The sequence below is a fragment of the Nycticebus coucang genome, chromosome 22, assembly GCF_027406575.1.
Source record: "Nycticebus coucang isolate mNycCou1 chromosome 22, mNycCou1.pri, whole genome shotgun sequence".
NCBI lineage: Eukaryota > Metazoa > Chordata > Mammalia > Primates > Lorisidae > Nycticebus > Nycticebus coucang.
In genome coordinates, this window is record NC_069801.1 from 42,464,792 (window position 1) to 42,483,584 (window position 18,793).

At 45.6% G+C, this 18,793-nt stretch overlaps 1 protein-coding gene across 8 annotated transcripts in view; it reads left to right on the top strand.

Annotated features, from left to right (window-relative positions):
- Nucleotides 1-18,793, top strand: part of MAST2 (microtubule associated serine/threonine kinase 2) — a 221,091-nt gene that overhangs the window by 182,943 nt on the left and 19,355 nt on the right. For 5 of the 8 annotated variants that reach the window (XM_053576307.1, XM_053576308.1, XM_053576311.1 and 2 more), the window contains 5 exons: nt 4,070-4,145; nt 7,445-7,465; nt 10,357-10,435; nt 12,567-12,721; nt 15,345-15,420. In XM_053576307.1, the coding sequence (XP_053432282.1) occupies nt 4,070-4,145; nt 7,445-7,465; nt 10,357-10,435; nt 12,567-12,721; nt 15,345-15,420 (407 nt within the window). The remainder of the gene's footprint in view (nt 1-4,069; nt 4,146-7,444; nt 7,466-10,356; nt 10,436-12,566; nt 12,722-15,344; nt 15,421-18,793) is intronic. The other 3 variants (XM_053576310.1, XM_053576309.1, XM_053576312.1) reach the window with 1 other exon arrangement.

Consider the following 18,793-nt stretch of genomic DNA (forward strand, 5'->3'; position numbering starts at 1 on the left):
AATTTATCAAATTAATTAGCATAAAGTTGTTCATAATACTGCTTTATTGTTCTTGTATCTGTAGAATCCATAGGAATCTCACCTTTCTCATTCTTGATTTTGGTAATTTGTGTCTTCTCTCTCTCTCTTTTTTTTTCCCCCTAATCGGTCAGTGATTTTAATTTCAGTGATCTCTGTTCATGGTTTTGTTTATTTTCTCTATTATTTTCTGGTAGTTACAATCTTTATGATTTCCTTTTTTCTGGGTTTCATTTACTATCTTTCTAATTTCTTAAGTTAAAAACTGAGGTCATTGAACTGAGACCTTTTCTAATGTAGGAATGTAATGCTATAATTTTCCCTCAAAGAAATGCTTTAATCAACAGATGAGTAGATAAAGAAAATGTAATCAACAGATGAGTAGCTAAAGAAAATGTGTGTATATGTATGTATACACACTATATCATAGAGTACTACTCAGCCATAAAAAGGAATGAAATAATGTCTTTGGCAGCAGCTTGGATGGAACTGAGATCATTATCCTAAGAGAAGTATCCCAGGAACGGGACAGCGAATATCACATGTTCTCACTTGTAAGTGGGAGCTAAATGAGGGGTATATGTGACCATAAAGTGATGCAATGGACATTGTGAAAACTAAGAGAGGGGAGGGTGGGAGGGAGAAGAGAGATAAAAATCTACCTGTCGGGTACAGTGTACACTATTCTGGTGATGGCAGACCCTGAAAGCTCTGACTTCTGCATGATACAGTTCATCCTTGTAAGGAAAAATCACTTGTATATTCTAAATTTTTTAGAATTAAAAAGCAAGAGAAAAAGGGAGTGAAGGAAGCATCACTTACGTAGATGTCCCTGGGTAGGTGGAAGAATGTCTGATCCTATCTTGTCTCTCTGTTCTGCTGCCTCTGAAGATAAACTTATAATTAGCGTGGAATCAAGCTAACATAGCCTGCAGACCTAAAGTTACAATTTGCATGTCCTTGCTTATGGGAGGTCAGCAAGGAATTTCCTAAGTGAATGATCTTGAGGCCAGTTCTTTACAGGCACTGGAGGCCTTTACTTTTGTATAAAGAGTTGGGGTGGGCTCGGCGCCTGTAAGCTCAAGCGAGAGCTGGCGTGTCCAGCCCAGGACTGCCAAACAACAAAGACAACCAAAAAATAGCCGGGCGTTGTGGCAGGCACCTGTAGCCCAGCTACTTGGGGGGCTGAGGCAAGAGAATCGCTAAAGCCCAGGAGTTGGAGGTTGCTATGAGTTTTGACGTCACGGCACTCTACCCAGGGCGACAGCTTGGGGCTCTGTCTCAAAAAAAAAAAAGAGTTGGGGTGGCCTCGAGATTTTTATTTTCTTTTTACATTTTTTTTTTTTTGGTTCTGTTTTATTTGCTAATGCACAAAGCTTGTTTTGTTGTTGTTTCCTTGGTTATTGTCTTTTCTTAAAATAAAGTTTATTTGGGGGAAAGAAAGAACTGTGACATATTATAGTTTTCATTTTTATTAAGTTCAAAATACTTCTCTAATTTCCCTTTTGATTTCTTCTTCAACCCACAAATTATTCTGAAGTGTGTTGTTTTGTTTCCAAACATGTGGGGATCGTCCAGAGATCTTTCTGTCATTGATTTCTAATTCAATTTCACTGGGGTCAGAAAACATTTTATATGGCTTGATTCCTTTTTAAATTTGTTAAGTTTTATTTTAATTCCTTTTTAAATTTGTTAAGTTTTATTTTATGGCCTAAAATATGAATCTTTCTTAGTGAACGTTCCACATACACTTAAAAAGAATGTATGTTCTGGGCGGCGCCTGTGGCTCAGTCGGTAAGGCACCAGCCCCATATACCAAGGGTGGCGGGTTCAAACCTGGCCCCGGCCAAACTGCAACCAAAAAATAGCCGGGCGTTGTGGTGGGCGCCTGTAGTCCCAGCTACTCGGGAGGCTGAGGCAAGAGAATCGCTTAAGCCCAGGAGTTGGAGGTTGCTGTGAGCTGGGTGAGGCCACGGCACTCTACCAAGGGCCATAAAGTGAGACTCTGTCTCTACAAAAAAAAAAAAAAAAAAGAATGTATGTTCTACAGTTGTTTGGTAGGGTTTTGGTTTTGATTTTGTTTCAATTGCACTGGCTAGAATTTAGTGGTCATCCTAGCTCACTGTACCCTCAAACTCTTGGGCTCAAGCAGTCTTCCTACCTTAGCCTCCCAAGTGGCTAGGACTACATGCATACTTCACCATGCCCAGCTAATTTTTCTATTTTTAGTAGAGATGAGGTTTTGCTCTGTTCAGGCTGGTTTTGAACTCCTGAGCTCAAATGACCTCCCACCTCTCAGCCTCCCAGAGTGCTATGATTATAGGTGTGAGTCACCATGCCTGGTCTGTTTATTTAGTTTTGTATTGCCTTTTTTCTTCTTGGTGTTAGTTATTTCTAGTATGTTTTATGTATCTCTAACTTTACTGTGAGCACCTGGAAGATTCTTTGAACCTCTCTGTATTTTACCTTGTTACCCACACCAGGTCTAGTCCTTGGAAGGCTAGTCATGGTTTGTAGGGTGGCTACTCATCATGTCTAGGAATTTCCTTGAAGTTTTAGCTGAATGATTTTTGGGAACCAACAAAGAGCACCTACATGTCAGGATCAAACTGTAGGTACTTGTTAATCTTTCAAATAACACTATCGAAAAGGAACAGATTTTTTTTTTTTTTTTTTTTTTAAAGAAGTCTTGATATTTCTGCAGAGGCCTGATCCTTACTAAGTCCTAGCTAAAGAATCAACCACTCATGTCACTTCTCTGGTATCCTGGTGGCCTGTGCTAGTCAGCAGATGGGAATAGGTCCTAACAGACAACCTTAACACATAGTATGGAAAACCCAGAGTTCGAACTAGGTAGAGAACAAATCCATTGGATAAAGCTGTGCATTTTGTGTCCCTGAGGATGAGAGGAAACTAAGGTGCCTCTTCCTGATTAGTTCAACTAAAGAGAATGCCTTTATATCATTGATATAGAGGTGCTCTGTGGGATAGTAAGGGTAGTAGGAGCACTGGCTGAGAGGCTGGTTTTTACTAAATTAGTACGGAAAGATACTAAGTGCTATCCAAGACCCTGTTAGGGAAACAACAGGGCATCTTTGTGGAACCTAGGAACATCCATGCCCTATGCAGGAAACAAACCATCCAAGAGAAAGCCAGGACTCGTTGAGCTGCTGGGCCTCTGGGCAGCTTCAGTTCCTCATAGCCAACGTTGATGTACAGAGGTGAGCACACACATGGGGAGGCAGGGAGCAGTTAGGTGGGTGGGTGTCATATCATGGCGTATAGTACTTACTGAGACATGGCCTTTTGGGTAGAGGCACATTAACAGCTTCTGCCAACTAGGAGCTCCTGAGTACCAGCAGATAGATCAGAGAAGTATGGTAGGCTTAGTTAGGTTCAAATACTGTTGTGATTAGAACAAAGGTAAGTACAGTTTCGTTCAGACATTCTGAGCTTTAAATTAGCAAGGTATAGGGGGACACATGAAAACTAATAAAGAGGTGATGGTAATTCCTACACCATGAGGAAGTTGGGTGTGATTTGCAGGCTTGAGGGCCTTGATTATGGAAGAACATTCTTATCCTGAGACCCTATCTCAGAACCTATTTCCCCTTAAAACACACATGTTCCTGGTTTCCCCCTTGGGTACACTGTGCAGAGATACATAGTGTATGTGCAAGAAACTTGAGGACTGGTAGTCCTGTTGCCCTTGGAGAGATGCTTGAGCATTTGCTATACCATTTGCACTGAATGAGCACTTTTAGTTGGGTTAACTTGACAAGACAGGTTGGAGTTTGGGATGTTCTTAGGAGGACAGAAATAGGCAAGTTGCTGATAGGTCTGGAGTGGATGTCTGAGAGACATGGATTGTTACAAACACTTGGGAACAAGGGAGAAGACCTCTGGGCTGTGAAACTGATGGTGGGCCTGAGAAAATAATGATACAGGTTAATTGTCTGTATGCTGGGGGAAGATTTCTACCTAAAGGTCAGGTCAACCCACCTGTAAAGCAAATCTCACAGAGGGTTTCTTTTCCTTTTCCCATCCACAGGTAACAGTCCTTTGGACAGTCCCCGGAATTTCTCTCCAAATGCACCTGCTCACTTTTCCTTTGTTCCTGCCCGTAGGTAAGTTGATAGAAAACCTCATCTGTGACCAGCATATGTGTCACTTGCATGAATGTTAGTTGAAATCACACACCTGAGCTCCATATACAAATACCTTCTTTTTTTTTTTTTTTTTGTAGAGACAGAGTCTCACTTTATGGCCCTCGGTAGAATGCCGTGGCCTCACACAGCTCACAGTACCTCCGACTCCTGGGCTTAAGCGATTCTCTTGCCTCAGCCTCCCGAGTAGCTGGGACTACAGGCGCCTGCCACAACGCCCGGCTATTTTTTGGTTGCAGTTCAGCCGGGGCCGGGTTTGAACCCGCCACCCTCGGTATATGGGGCCGGCGCCTTACCGACTGAGCCACAGGCGCCGCCCACAAATACCTTCTTTTCAGAACTTTTTCTAAGATTTTTTGGCAGAGTTATTTTTTACAATTTTTAAAATTTTTTTTTGGTTAGTCTCCGGTATCAAGACCTCCAAAAAAATAGTGGTTCTAGATTTGGGGACTTTTATTGATAGGGAATACTTCAGAAAAAGATACAACAGAAAAAGGACACATTCCTAGAAGCAGCATATCTCACTATTGAAATGACAACCCAGAAGAAATCCATCTCCTCCTCCTCCGGAATTCTTTATAGCTAATAAGACAATGAACAGGTTAGGCAGCTGACTTGGATGCCCATCCTGAATCATTTGCCTTATTTAAAACAAATTTCACCCAGGTTTATTCCATGGATTCATCTAAGATCAGGTAGGGTCACTTTATAAGAATATGCTGGATTGGGGCCGGGTGCGGTGGCTCATACCTGTAATCCCAGCTTTTGGGAGGCTGAGGTGGGTGGATTGCCTGAGCTCACAGGTTCAAGACCAGCCTGAGCCAGAGCGAGACCTCATCTCTAAAAATAGCTGGACATTGTGGTGGGTGCCTGTAATCCCCACTACTTGGGAGGCTGAGGTAAGAGAAATCACTTAAGTCCAGGAGTTTGAGGTTGCTGTGAGCTGTGATGCCATGGGACTCTACCGAGAGTAGCAAAGTGAAACTCTGTCTCAAAAAAAAAAAAAAAAAGAATATGCTGGATTGATGCATTTGTCTTTCCAGCCCAGCTGAAAAGACTGACTTTCCCAAGACTTCTTACCTGGACTTTGTAGCTTCTGAGGAGGTGTGAGCTGGGACAGCAGGACCTGTGACACCATCTCCATAGGTGGCATTGAGTCATTTCTCATTCATCCAATAAATTTTTTTACTGAGCACCAACTATGAACTAGGCAGTACATTGGGTGTTTAGTTATATAGTGGTAACAAAATAGACATGCTGATAGTCCCTGCTTCTTGGAACTCAGAGTCTACTCTAGTAGAGTCTGTGTACTGGTCGTTTCCTTTGTGAGGAATGCTGTCCCTTAGATCTTTACTTAGTTAACTCTTTCTTGTCATTCATGTCTCATCTCAATGTCACCTCCTCAGAGAAGTCTTCCTTAAACATACAATCTAAAGGGCTCCCTTGACATTCTATGTCATATCATTTGGGGTCTGCTGGGGATTTTTTGGTTTTTGTTTTTTAGACAGGATTTCACTCTGTCACCCAGGCTGGGGTGCAGTGGCGCAATCACAACTCACTGCAGCCTCCAACTCCTGGGCTCAAGTAACCCTCCTGCCTCAGCCTCTCCAAATAGCTGGGACTACAGGCATTCGTCACCACACCTGGCTATAGTGTTCTTATTTTTTGTAGAAATAGAGTCTCACTATGTTCAACAGACTGGACTCAAAAGCTGTCCTCCCACCTCAGCCTCCCAAAGTGCTGGGATTATAGGCATGAGTCACCATGCCTGGCCAAATCATCTAGTTTTATTTTCAAACTAGCATTTTTCAATAACTGATATTTTCTTGTTTGCATGTTTTTAACCAGAATCAAATCACCTCGAATAGGGATACCTTAATGTGTTGAAAGCTGTGTCTTCTAATGCATAAATAAGCACTCAGTCAGCGCTTATTAATCAAATACGTGCTGGGGAAACTGATGATAAGCAAACACGCAAACACCAAATATATGGTTATAACCTAGGACAGCACCATGAAGGGAAGGAGTGTGATGCTACATGAAAGAAAAGGAAAGGAATGGGGCAGGAGAGTCTCCACCAGGTGGATGTGTGAAGCCTCTGAAGAATGAGAAGCAGGTGCTACACTGGGCACGAGGACCCAGGTGTGTGTAGGCCAGTGCTTCTCAACCTTCCTGATGCCATGACCCTTTAATACAGTTCCTCATGTTGTGGTGACCCCCAACCATAAAATTATTTTCGTTGCTACTTCATAACTGTAATTTTGCTACTGTTATGAATCGTAATGTGAATATCTGATATGCAGGAGATGCCCAAAGGGGTCATGACCCACAGGTTGAGAACCGCCGGTGTAGACCATTCCAGGCAGAGGGAACGGCCACTGGATGCTCTCTATCTGCTTCAGACCCCAGGTTTTAGGAGTAGGACCAACGAGGAGGCTTTGGAGCCTGCTATCACCACTCAGACCCAACAGGTCTGTGCTAGGTAGCCTGACGTTTTAGTCATGTGTATGGAGGAACATGGATCTCTGGCCTTTTTTTTTTTTTTAATTTTTTTATTATTATTAAATCATAGCTGAGTACATTAATGAGATCATGGGGCACCATACACTGGTTTTATAGACCGTTTGACATAATTTCATCACACTGGTTAACATAGCCTTCTTGGCATTTTCTCTGGCCTCTTTTTTTTGAGACAGAGTCTCACTATGTTGCCCTAGGTAGAGTGCCGGAGTATCACAGCTCACAGCAACCTTAAACTCTTGGGCTTAAGTGATTCTGTTGCCTCACCCTCCTGAGTAGCTTGGGCTGTCTTCTTATAGAACACAGTGATAAAAACTGCTCATTATTGGTGGAGGTGTGGAGCAGGGGTTTGTTGTTCCTACCCTGTTTCCCCGAAAATAAGACATCCTCTGAAAGTAAGACCTACTTACAGGGAAGATAAGGTGTCCCCTGAAAATAAGACCTAGCGCATCTATGGTAGCACACCTTAAAATACGACACTGTCTTATTTTCGGGGAAACAGGGTAGGTTACCAAGGTTAGGCTGGAGCCTCATAGGATCAACTTAGGTTGGAATATCACAAAAAAGATTGAATACAATGCTGTGTCTAGACCCATCAGTCTTACAGTTTCACTTCAAGCTACACACATTCCTAAACAGAAGGTTTGCTTGTGCCAAGCTAGACCCAAATACCAGGGATCAAAAAGATCACTTTCTGGTTCTTTTTGGTTCTCACTGTAACATATGTTTTTTCACTGCAGCCATGGACACAGGGCAGACAGGTAATAGTGGGTGTGATGGGGAGAGGGTCTGGGAAACTGCTATGCATGGCCAGAATATGTGGTTTATGGTTTTGTGCTGGGTGGGAACTGGTTGTGATGATTCTTCTCTGAATGTGAGTATGAACATTGGGCCTTTCTTATCTAGCAAGGAGGTCCTAAGGGATCCCTTCTTCTCGGTGCCCTGCTGGAACCGAGGCTCAGAACACATATGCTTGGAGCAGGAATTGCTGAAAAGTCACCCTTATTCCCACACTTTCCTCAGTCACCCAGTGAGTTGACCAGTTAGGGGGAAAAAGGGCATCCTGTGGTGGTGTTGCCTTCCGACTCTGGGGGCCCCTCCTCAGAAGGGCATCCTGTGGTGGCGTTGCCTTCCGACTCTGGGGTCCCCTTCTCAGAAGGGCATCCTGTGGCGGCATTGCCTTCTGACTCTGGGGTCCCCTCCTCAGAAGGGCATCCTGTGGTGGCATTGCTTTCCGACTCTGGAGGCCCCTCCTCAGAAGGGCATCCTGTGGTGGCATTGCCTTCCGACTCTGGGGGCCCCTCCTCAGAAGGGCATCCTGTGGCGGCATTGCCTTCCGACTCTGGGGTCCCCTCCTCAGAAGGGCATCCTGTGGTGGCATTGCTTTCCGACTCTGGAGGCCCCTCCTCAGAAGGGGATCCTGTGGTGGCATTGCCTTCCGACTCTGGGGGCCCCTCCTCAGAAGGGCATCCTGTGGTGGCATTGCTTTCCGACTCTGGGGGCCCCTCCTCAGAAGGGTATCCTGTGGTGGCGTTGCCTTCCGACTCTGGGGGCCCCTCCTCAGAAGGGCATCCTGTGGTGGCGTTGCCTTCCAACTCTGGTGGCCCCTCCTCAGAAGGGCATCCTGTGGTGGCGTTGTCTTCCGACTCTGGGGGCCCCTCCTCAGAAGGGCATCCTGTGATGGCGTTGCCTTCCGACTCTGGTGGCCCCTCCTCAGAAGGGCATCCTGTGGTGGCGTTGCCTTCCGACTCTGGGGGCCCCTCCTCAGAAGGGCATCCTGTGATGGCATTGCCTTCCGACTCTGGGGGCCCCTCCTCAGAAGGGCATCCTGTGGTGGCGTTGCCTTCCGACTCTGGGGGCCCCTCCTCAGAAGGGCATCCTGTGATGGCATTGCCTTCCGACTCTGGTGGCCCCTCCTCAGAAGGGCATCCTGTGGTGGCGTTGCCTTCCGACTCTGGGGGCCCCTCCTCAGAAGGGCATCCTGTGATGGCATTGCCTTCCGACTCTGGGGGCCCCTCCTCAGAAGGGCATCCTGTGGTGGCGTTGCCTTCCGACTCTGGGGGCCCCTCCTCAGAAGGGCATCCTGTGATGGCATTGCCTTCCGACTCTGGTGGCCCCTCCTCAGAAGGGCATCCTGTGGTGGCATTGCCTTCCGACTCTGGGGGCCCCTCCTCAGAAGGGCATCCTGTGGTGGCATTGCCTTCCGACTCTGGGGGCCCCTCCTCAGAAGGGCATCCTGTGGTGGTGTTGCTTTCTGACTCTGGTGGCCCCTTCTCTTCACTAGACTGAGAAATAGCTGCCATGCAGTTCTTTCTAAAGATGGAAAAACCACTTGTGAACGAGTATATTTAACAAGGAAATCCATCTCCAAGTAATACTTGTCCCGTCTTTCCTGAGCTCTCTTTTCCTGGAATCAACTTGCTTCTTGTGTGGAACTCCCAGGACCCAACAGAAAACTTGGGGAGAATGTCATGTTTGAGCACCTTCCTGGACATTTCTTTGCCTCAGAGACTAGGTTCCTGCAAAATTATAATTTATGTATGTTGCTGGCTGGGTGGCTTGAAGTTTGAGTTGTGCATGTGGAATAGAACCATGATAGAGCAGTGAAGGAAAACTGTTAGATATCGGAGAGGGTGGGGAAGAGTGCTTCAAAAGTAAAAGCCCCAGCAAGTTTTTTTGTTTTGCTTTGCTTTGCTTCTTTGTCTCCCTGTCCCTACCACAACTGAACAAATCACCCAAACCTCTAAGTCTTAGTATTTTCTCTAAAAATTGTAATACAGACTCAGAAAGATCCTCCATTGCTTATGATCTAAGGTTCTGTGAGTAGATGCAAAGAAATTTTTGTCCAATTTAGGCTATATCCCTAAGCTCCATAAGAAAGAATCCTTTATTTCGCATCCCATGATCCAAGCAAAGAATCCCAAGTGCATATTATAAAGTGGATACCTGCTTGATCTTTCTCCTCTAGAGTAAAGCAGATAGCTGTGATTCTTTGTGATAAGCTTTAGGGTGCGTCCTTTTGAGAGCAGCAGGAATTCTCCCCCAAAGCTTCATAAACAGCAAAGGGTCTCTCACCTCTCTCCTCTTTGCTACTGTCACTCTTTGCAGACATTCTCAGGGTCTGGGGTTTTGGGTCATGATGGATCTCGGAAGCCTGTAACTATTTGCTATCAACTGACATTCAGTTTGGACCCAGATGATGGTCTGCTTCTTCTTGGTTGTCAGCCTACTGGCCTGGGAAAGACCAAAGAGCCCTTCACGTGGACCCTTCAAAAAAGGAAGTAGCTGCATTTTGGCAGCACTTCTGTCCTCGTGATGATGCCTGCAACTAGAATCCTCTGTTACTGCTTCTCTGAAAGTGAATAAGTTGAAAGTATAAAAATATATATTCCAAAAGCACAATATTATATAACAGATGCTTTTATGTAAAGTTATGGACACCTTATGATGTCTGACTTTGTGGGGAAAACATACAATAGGCCCCATGTCGGAGAGCAATGTGAAAGTATATACTAGACTGAGAAGTACAGTCTTGACACAGGAAGAGCCCTCCCATGAATTAACTGCTTCCAAGATGCTGATGGACAGACAGGCAGGTCCTGGGCTCAGGGCGGGTCCTGTAGAAACTGCCTGATATGCTTTTCTTACGTAGGACTGATGGACGGCGCTGGTCTTTGGCCTCTTTGCCTTCTTCAGGGTATGGAACAAACACTCCTAGCTCCACTGTCTCAGTAAGTAGCCAAATCTCTGTGGCCATACTTCCTTCACCCTGAAGAGGTACTTCCCTATGGCTGTTACTCTCTATCCAGTGTTCCAAAATGGTTCTCAACTTCTCCTCCAAAGCCAAACGCAAAGGGGTTGTTTAGGGATGCTGCTGAGTGGCCAGAGGGCTGGTGACCCTTCATAGCCATAGCCAGACCCATCAATGCCTTTGGAAAGGATTAACTAGCACGCTGTCCTTAGTGGAGTCAGAGAAGGGCTTGAGTATGGACTTCAGCTTTGCTGCTAAGGCCAGGCATGGGGACTTCTAGGCACAGTTGCCCTCCTCCCCAACATTATTTCTAGAACTGCAACCAAGAACAGATCACCCTCCCCATGTCCCAAAGACTTAGTCTACCTCCTTTTTCTTTCAATAAAGAAAGGAAGAGTGATTGTTATTTGATATCCAAGTTTGGTATATATCAGCAAAAGACCGGCCCTGTCTCTGAAATGTTTACTTGTATTTCTTTTAGAGAAGATTTTTGCCTAAATTACAACGTACACGTGCTAATGGCTACTATGCACAATTGACCCTAAAACGAATCATTCTCATTGAACAAGGATGACAGGGTTAGGAAGCTTGTTTTGTAAAGAGCCAAATATGGAAGACACATTTTAGGCTTATAGGCCATGTACCTGGTGAGCCATCCCTATTCCTTCTAGCATTCACCGGGTCTTCCTGCTGAGAGTATCTTTATTCTTGAATCTCTAGCAGGGAAAAGGAGTATCATTTCCTTCTTGAGCTAGATATTACTCTTAAACTAATCCAAAGATCTCACTGGTCTTTGGCAGCTACTAAGCTTAACATCTTTCCCTAATAAACACCCTTTCCCCCATAATCCTATGCTCAACAGATGACCTTTTTTTAGACCTAAGGTAAGAGTCTCCTGGATGTCTAAGGATTCCTGTTCAGCACCTCTTTGCTTTAAAATGCCAAATTTTCCCACCACAAGTTAGAATTGCTCCATCAGCTTCATGTTAGCTACAGTTGAGTGTGGATATTCTCTGCAGCTTTGGCCCAAATTATTTATAAAAATATGGCTAGGACAGCCCCATGGAGACCTCTCAACTAGCTGTTTATAACCTTATGTGTCATAGTATTTCCCAAGAGTAGGTGTTCACTGTGAGCCACCAAAGTGCAGATTTCTCGCTTCATATTGACCCTATGGCAACAGAGTCCTCTCAGTGCGGTGCTTCAGCGCTGACTCTAAATGGATTTAGATATTTAAACCCAAGATCCTTGATAAGTTAATGAATTGAAATTGGACTGACTGTTCAACTTGCCTGCTGTTGTGGCCAGTGTGGTCAGGTAAAGGGGCAATTCCCTGATCCTGGGCTCAGTGGGTCACCTCAGCTATGGCCGGGTCTGTGGACATCTGCTGGAAGCACTAGCAGTGGCCCTTCCTCAGGTGGCCTGCTGTCATTGGCCATGGGCTCTTGTCATGCCAATCTTCTATCGGCTAGCCATGTTTTGAATTCATGATGGTTTTCAGGTCAAATCTATTTTTCATGTCCCTGTCTGAAAATAATTTTCTTCCCTGCTGTATGTTCTCACCGGCTGGTGTCTGTAGCATGTGGACACAGTCTTCATAGCCTCAACAGGGTCATTTCTCCTCTGGATCACAGCCAAAAGGAAACATTGCTGGGCCATGCCAGGGGCAGCTCTCTCAGGTTGTAGAAGGGGATGTCATTTGCAGCCAGGCATACTTAGGACATGTCCCGAGTCAGGAAGCATGGTTTATTAATGACTTCCCCTTCCAGCTAGCTAAACATTTCATTGAAGGCCAAGAATCCATGCAGAAGAATCCAATTTTTACCAGCTAAAGAGGGGCTCCTAGGTAGTTGCTGAGTCCAGCTAGGTCTAGGTCCAGCTCCTGCACAATTCCTAAAGACTTTAGTGTCCTGGCTTCCATGGGGATGAAGGCTCTGAAGGGCTGGAGGTGAATAGGATGACTCACAGTCAAAGCTAAAGGGAGCAGGGAAAGAAGACCTGCTTTGGGTTTACATTGATCAGAAAGTCCCAGACCATTTTCGGTGCTTCTTCATTCCTGGACCATACGCAGACGTGTCTTTAATGTTGCCTCTTCATGTTTTCCCCTCTAGTCATCATGCTCCTCACAGGAAAAGCTGCATCAGTTGCCTTTCCAGCCGACAGCTGATGAGCTGCACTTTTTGACAAAGCATTTCAGCACGGAGAGTGTACCAGACGAGGAGGGGCGGCAGTCCCCAGCCATGCGGCCTCGCTCCCGCAGCCTCAGGTGAGGAGTGCTCTCTGCCCTCTGCCCCCCATATCTGTGAATATCAGCTTGTATGCATAGCACAAGAATTGGCACACTTATTCCATACAGGGGCAAGATAGTATATATCGTAGGCGTTGCAGGCCATATAGCCCTTCATAACTACTTAGCTATGTTGTATGGTGAAAACATCACAGATAATATATAAGCTGTAGTTTGACAACCCCTGAGATAGCACACTGGCCAGCTTAGGTGAGTCAAATTCAGCAAAGCTCAATCCCTTTTTGGCTTCAGGTACAGCTCAGCACATCTCACCCCAAGAGGTATTTGACAAATTCTATCAAGTTGTCCCTATCTTTTTTTTCCTTTAAAAGTAGTTAGCAGTAGAAGTATACTTTAGACTGCATTCAGCAAAAGGAGAGTAATGATATTGTCAAACCTGGTGGTTATCCTGCCACAGAACTCACAGGCCTGGGGTGTATGAGCTTGACCAGCTAAAAAAGTTGCTATTGAAGACACAGGTAGCTGACATGGGGAAGAAGCCTGATTTAAAGGCAGAATTAAATGCCCATGTGAATCTATCTATATTCTCTGAATCACCTGTGTCTCACTCTTTCACCTAGGCTAGAGTGCCATGGTTTCAGCCCAACCCACAGCAACCTCAAACTCTGGGGTTTAAACAATCCTCTTGCCTCAGCCTCCCGAGTAGCCGGGACTATAGGCTCCTGCCACAATGCTCGGCTAATTAAACCCAACAACTCTTAACAGCTGATTTATTTGTGAATTCCTTAGATTAATTGTCCATTTGCTCTGGCATTAGCTGTAAATCTATGCCAAAATTCCAGGTTAAGCAAGACAATGGAGGTTAAAATGAGAATGACTTTAGTGACTGAGCTCAGCTTTCCAGGGACCCTGAGAAGAAACTAACTGGCTAGTGTGTGTAAGGTAGGGTCCCAGAGGAGCAGTGCCTCCGAGGAAGAATCCCTTCAGGTAATGTTGGCACTATGAATGGCAGCGAGTAAGCTGGGCCAGACCACAGACACTGGTTCAGGTTCAAAGATTGATGAAGATGATGCCCAGGACTTCAGTGTAGAGGATTAAGAATACAAATGAGTGAGTGTGGGTCCTCAGTGTCTGTCTTTGTCTCACAGAGGAACACCTGAGGCTTGGTAGTCTCAGCAGTCCACACCCAGTAAAGGGTACCTTTTAGGCCAGTTGGGATTACTTTTTGCTTATTTGGTTTTGGGGTGTGGTTTCGAGGCACAGTCTCACTCTGTCACCAGACTGGAGTGCAGCGACCTGATCATAACTAACTGGAGCCTTGAACTGTTGGGCTCAGGGATCTTTCCTCTTTAGCGTCCTGAGTATCTGGGACTATAGGCATGGGCCACCATTCCTGGCTAATTTTTTTAATCTTGTGTAGAAATGGGATCTTGCCGTGTTGCTCAAGCTGGTCTCAAACTCCTGGCCTCAAGCAATCCTCCTGCCTTCAGCCTCCCAACTAGCTAGGATTACAGGTGTGATCCACTATGCCCAGCTAAGGCAGTTAAGATTGAGAGGATTGGGTGGCGCCTGAGGCTCAGTCGGTAAGGCACCGGCCCCATATACTGAGGGTGGCGGGTTCAAACCCGGCCCCGGCCGAACTGCAACCAAAAAATAGCCGGGCGTTGTGGCGGGCGCCTGTAGTCCCAGCTACTCGGGAGGCTGAGGCAAGAGAATCACCTAAGCCCAGGAGTTGGAGGTTGCTGTGAGCTGTGTGATGCCATGGCACTCTACCGAGGGCCATAAAGTGAAACTCTGTCTCTACAAAAAAAAAAAAAAAGATTGAGAGGATCACACTCATGCTCAGAGAAATCCCTGCTGTATTACTCTTCATTCCCTGGTAATGTGCATCAATGCAGGAGGCAAAACATGGCCCATTCCAGGGAAGAAAGAGAAGAACAGTTCTGAACCTAGCCCAGCTGTCATCACCTGTCAGAGACACCAAACTGACCACAACCAAAAAAGCTATTCATCTGTGGCTCAAACTTTGAAATCTTTTAAGGAGATCTAACTATGCATGTAGAAGATTTAGCTGATGTGGAAGATGATAAATTAATGCTGATAACATGTTGGCTCCCTACAGTAGATGACCCAAACTTGTAACTCATAGCAGGTTGGATTGGTCTCATTCATCCCTCAGATCAGAGCCTAAGTCAGTCTTGTTGGCTGCAGCTAGTTTGGAGAAAAAATATAGGTGCACATAGTCTTACTCTGGTGATAGTTTGATTTGCTTTGATTCCTAGAATATGCTGGGGTATACTCAACACCACTGGCCAAAACTAAGAGGACACAGAATCCTGAAAAAGATCATCCTAGGAAAGCCATCAGTGGACTTAAGAGTAGGTTCTTCCTTTCTAGGCCTTTCCAGGCTCTGGCAGAGGTGTTAGTGAAAGCCAAGCTTCCTGTAGGAAGATAGCCTAGTTCCAGATAGTACTGTTTTGAACTGAACAGGGTACACTGGGAACTCCAGGAATAAGAAAGGCTCTGAAACTCGGCAATCATTAAGGTGGGAGTGTGCAGGGTGCTGAAGACAGTGGGATGGGCAGGGCTCTTGATAGTTCCATAACAACACTAAAGTAACAATCGTTTCTTTCTTATTTAGTCCTGGACGATCCCCAGTTTCCTTCGACAGTGAAATAATAATGATGAATCATGTGTACAAAGAAAGATTTCCCAAGGTAAGGATACGTGTAGGAGACAGATAATGTCCCTGAGGATGGCTGCCTACCACCAGCCCCCATGGGAAGGCTCTGGAGTAAGGGAATAAAGTGCTGCCTCCAGAAGTAATCAAGGAGAAGAATAGAAAGTCACCCAGGAGGAGAACATGAGCACAAGGGCTTCCATGGCTCAAGAAGGGGGAGGCAGGCTCGGCGCTCATAGCACAGTGGTTATGGCGCCAGCCACATACACCAAGGGTGGTGGGTTCGAGCCCAGCCCAGGCCAGCTAAAAACAACGACAGCTGCAACAAAAAATAGCCGGGCATTGTAGCAGGCGCCTGTGGTCCCAGCTACTTGGGAGGCTGAGGCAAGAGAATCGCTTGAGCCCAAGACTTGGAGGTTGCTGTGAGCTGTGATGCCACGGCACTCTACCTAGGGAGACATAGTGAGACTCTGTCTCAACCAAAATAAAAAAAAAAAAAAGAACAGGGGAGACAGCAAGGAATGATGAGTTTGGGGACTGTTGTTACAGAGCCTGTATTTTCCCACTCCCCAGAGGGAGAGCTGTCTAGAGGGGAATGTCAGAAAGGTACCCCACAATGCTGTAGGAGAAAAAGAACTGGAGACTTGCTTATTGTGCACATGAAGATCCACGAGTCAGGGTTCACCCATTATAGGATTCGCCCTCAGGTAGCACCTTCATTTGATATATGCAGGTCATTATGAAAGTTTTGAGATACACAAAAATCAAAGGTAAAATCCATGTGGATGGAAACAACTGAAGCCCTCCTAGCAACACCGATAAGCTGAGCAAGTTGAAAGTTACACGTTTATATCAGAAAGGACGCTGTAGACTTGTGTTTCTTCAAAGTGAATTAATGGACCTTAACACAGTCTGTCTCAAGACTTTCATAGTGACCCAGATATAGATTTCTTAGCACCTCATTACCAGGTGCCAGAGAGTACACAGAGGTGTGCTACACTGGCAAGAAGGCTGGAAGAGCAGTAAGTGGGGGAGTAGATGTCACAGTTGCTTGCTAACGTTTGGATTTGCATTTTCTTGTCTTTTTTTTTTTTTTTTTTTTGAGACAGTCCCACTATGCTGCCCTCGGTAGAGTGCTGTGGTGTCACAGCTCACAGCAACCTCAAACTCTTAGTCTTAAACGATTCTCTTGCCTCAGCCTCCCAAATAGCTGGGACTACAGGTGTCCACCACAATGCCCAGCTTTTTTGTTTGTATGTTTGTTTTTTGTTTTTTGTAGTTGTTGTTGTTTGGCAGGCCATTTTCAAGCAGGACAATGCTGAGGGAGGAAGGCAGGTTGCTACCTTGAGGTAGCTGAGAGAGAGTATTCACAACTGGGTGGCTTAGCTATGAACCTCCATGTATGTGGGGCTAGAACCTTGTTTCCCAGGGGCTTTTTTTGAACACCACATGCCCATGCGCTCTGACCCAGCCTTCTGAAGAGACCCTGTTTCTGCAGAGCACAGCTGGCTCTGTCTGAGGGGAGCAGTGGACTGACACCCACGGCAACAGAGCACATGGAGTGCCCAAGCCTCTCTCTTTGTCCTCTGTCCACACCCCCGGGGTCTGTCTGCTCATCTGAGTCTGGGGTGTGCAGCCTGTGGGTCCCTGCTCCTCTGGGAGTTTCTTTCTCTAGATTCAGGTATGGTCTCCTGGACACATACGGTGGCTGAGGGAGGTGGTGTGAAGCCCTTGTGCTCTCCTATTTGACACACACAGTGAAACATAGTGATGGGAAGGAGCTCAGATCATGGAACCAAAATGATGCAATTCAAATCTAGTCCTACTGTTTACCAGCTGTATGACCCTGGACAGAATGTTTAACTTCTCTGAGCTTCGTTTGCCTCATCTACAATTCATGATAGTAATAGTATCTGTCTCATAGGGAGTTTACGGATTAAGGAACATTACGCTCTTCTAACAGTCCCCAGGGCACAATAAACTCTCAGCAAGTGTTAGCTATTCTCTGCCGAGGCTGGGCACAGTGGCTCACAGCTGTAATCCTAGCACTCTGGGAGGCCCAGGCGGGTAGATTGCTTGCACTCAGGAGTTCAAGACCAGCCTGAGCAAGAGCAAGACCAAGTCGCTACTAAAAATAGGAAAATGGAGGCAAGAGGATCACTTGAGCCCAAGAGTTTAAGGTTGCTGTGAGGTATGATGACACCACGGCACTCAACCCAGGACGACAGAGTGAGACTCTTTCTCAAAAAAAAAAAAAAAAAAAAAAAAATTCTCTGCTGAATCTGTGACCTGTGATCTATGCTTTCTTGACTTTTTTTTTTTTTTTTTGGCCGGGGCTAGGTTTGAACCTGCCACCTCTGGCATATGGGACTGGCACCCTACTCCTTGAGCCACAGGCGCCGCCCTGATCTATGCTTTCTAACCTTGGAGTGGGCACTAGAGAAGAGGGCAGAACAGCTAGGAAAACATTTTATTGTACTTGGTCAGTTATAATGAAGTTTGGGAGTATATGGAGCTGAGAAATATGTCTCCTGTGTTCCTTCCTCCCTGCTTATTAGATGTTGTCATTGTAGTATTGCATGTTTGTGTTTTTCTATATGTCTCTAAGTCCTTCCTGTGAGACAAACTATTGTTAGAGAAAATGGATTAAGATTCCTTCCCTTCCTTCTCTCTATCCCCTATCCCCCTCCCCACCCCCTTCCTCTCTCACTCTCTGTACACACCTCATATATGTGCAGGCATGTAGATATTTGCCTAAACATACACTGGAAATCAGAAATCACTACCTGGTGACAAAGGAAAGAATACAATCCTAGACGGGTAGCTACGAACTTACGTGTGTTTGTCATTTTGACATGACTATGCAGTTAGGTCCCTACGAGGCTTCTGAATCTAACCTCTGTTCTGTTCTGCTGGGGATCCAGGCCATGTTCACGTTCCTATCTACAAGGCCCCCATCCCAATGTGGTGTCTGTGACCAGGCAAGTTCACACCTTCAATAAACACTCTCTGAACATCCATTTAGTTCCCTGGGTCTGAAGATTAAATAAGAGGATCCTGAAATAAATAAAACTTTCTTGAGTTGAAGAACTTCCTATTCTAGAGAAAGGTTTAGAAACCAGCAATGTCTGTCCATGTGCTAAGTTTACAAAGTGCGGTGGAAGCACAGAGGAATGGAAGCCCTCCTTTGGGGGAGTGAAAGACTTTTTAGAAGAGATAATTGTACTTGAACTGAGATTAAAATTAGGAGTTTACCAGACTGACTTGGCAGGGCGAAAAAGCCATGCACAGGGAACAGCATAGCAAAGGAGGAAAATAGCAAACACTTTGATGTCTTAGAGCAAAAGAACTTGCTCTGCAGGGAGTGGTGGGAGATGGGCAAAGCCTTGAATGCTCTGCCAAGTCATTTT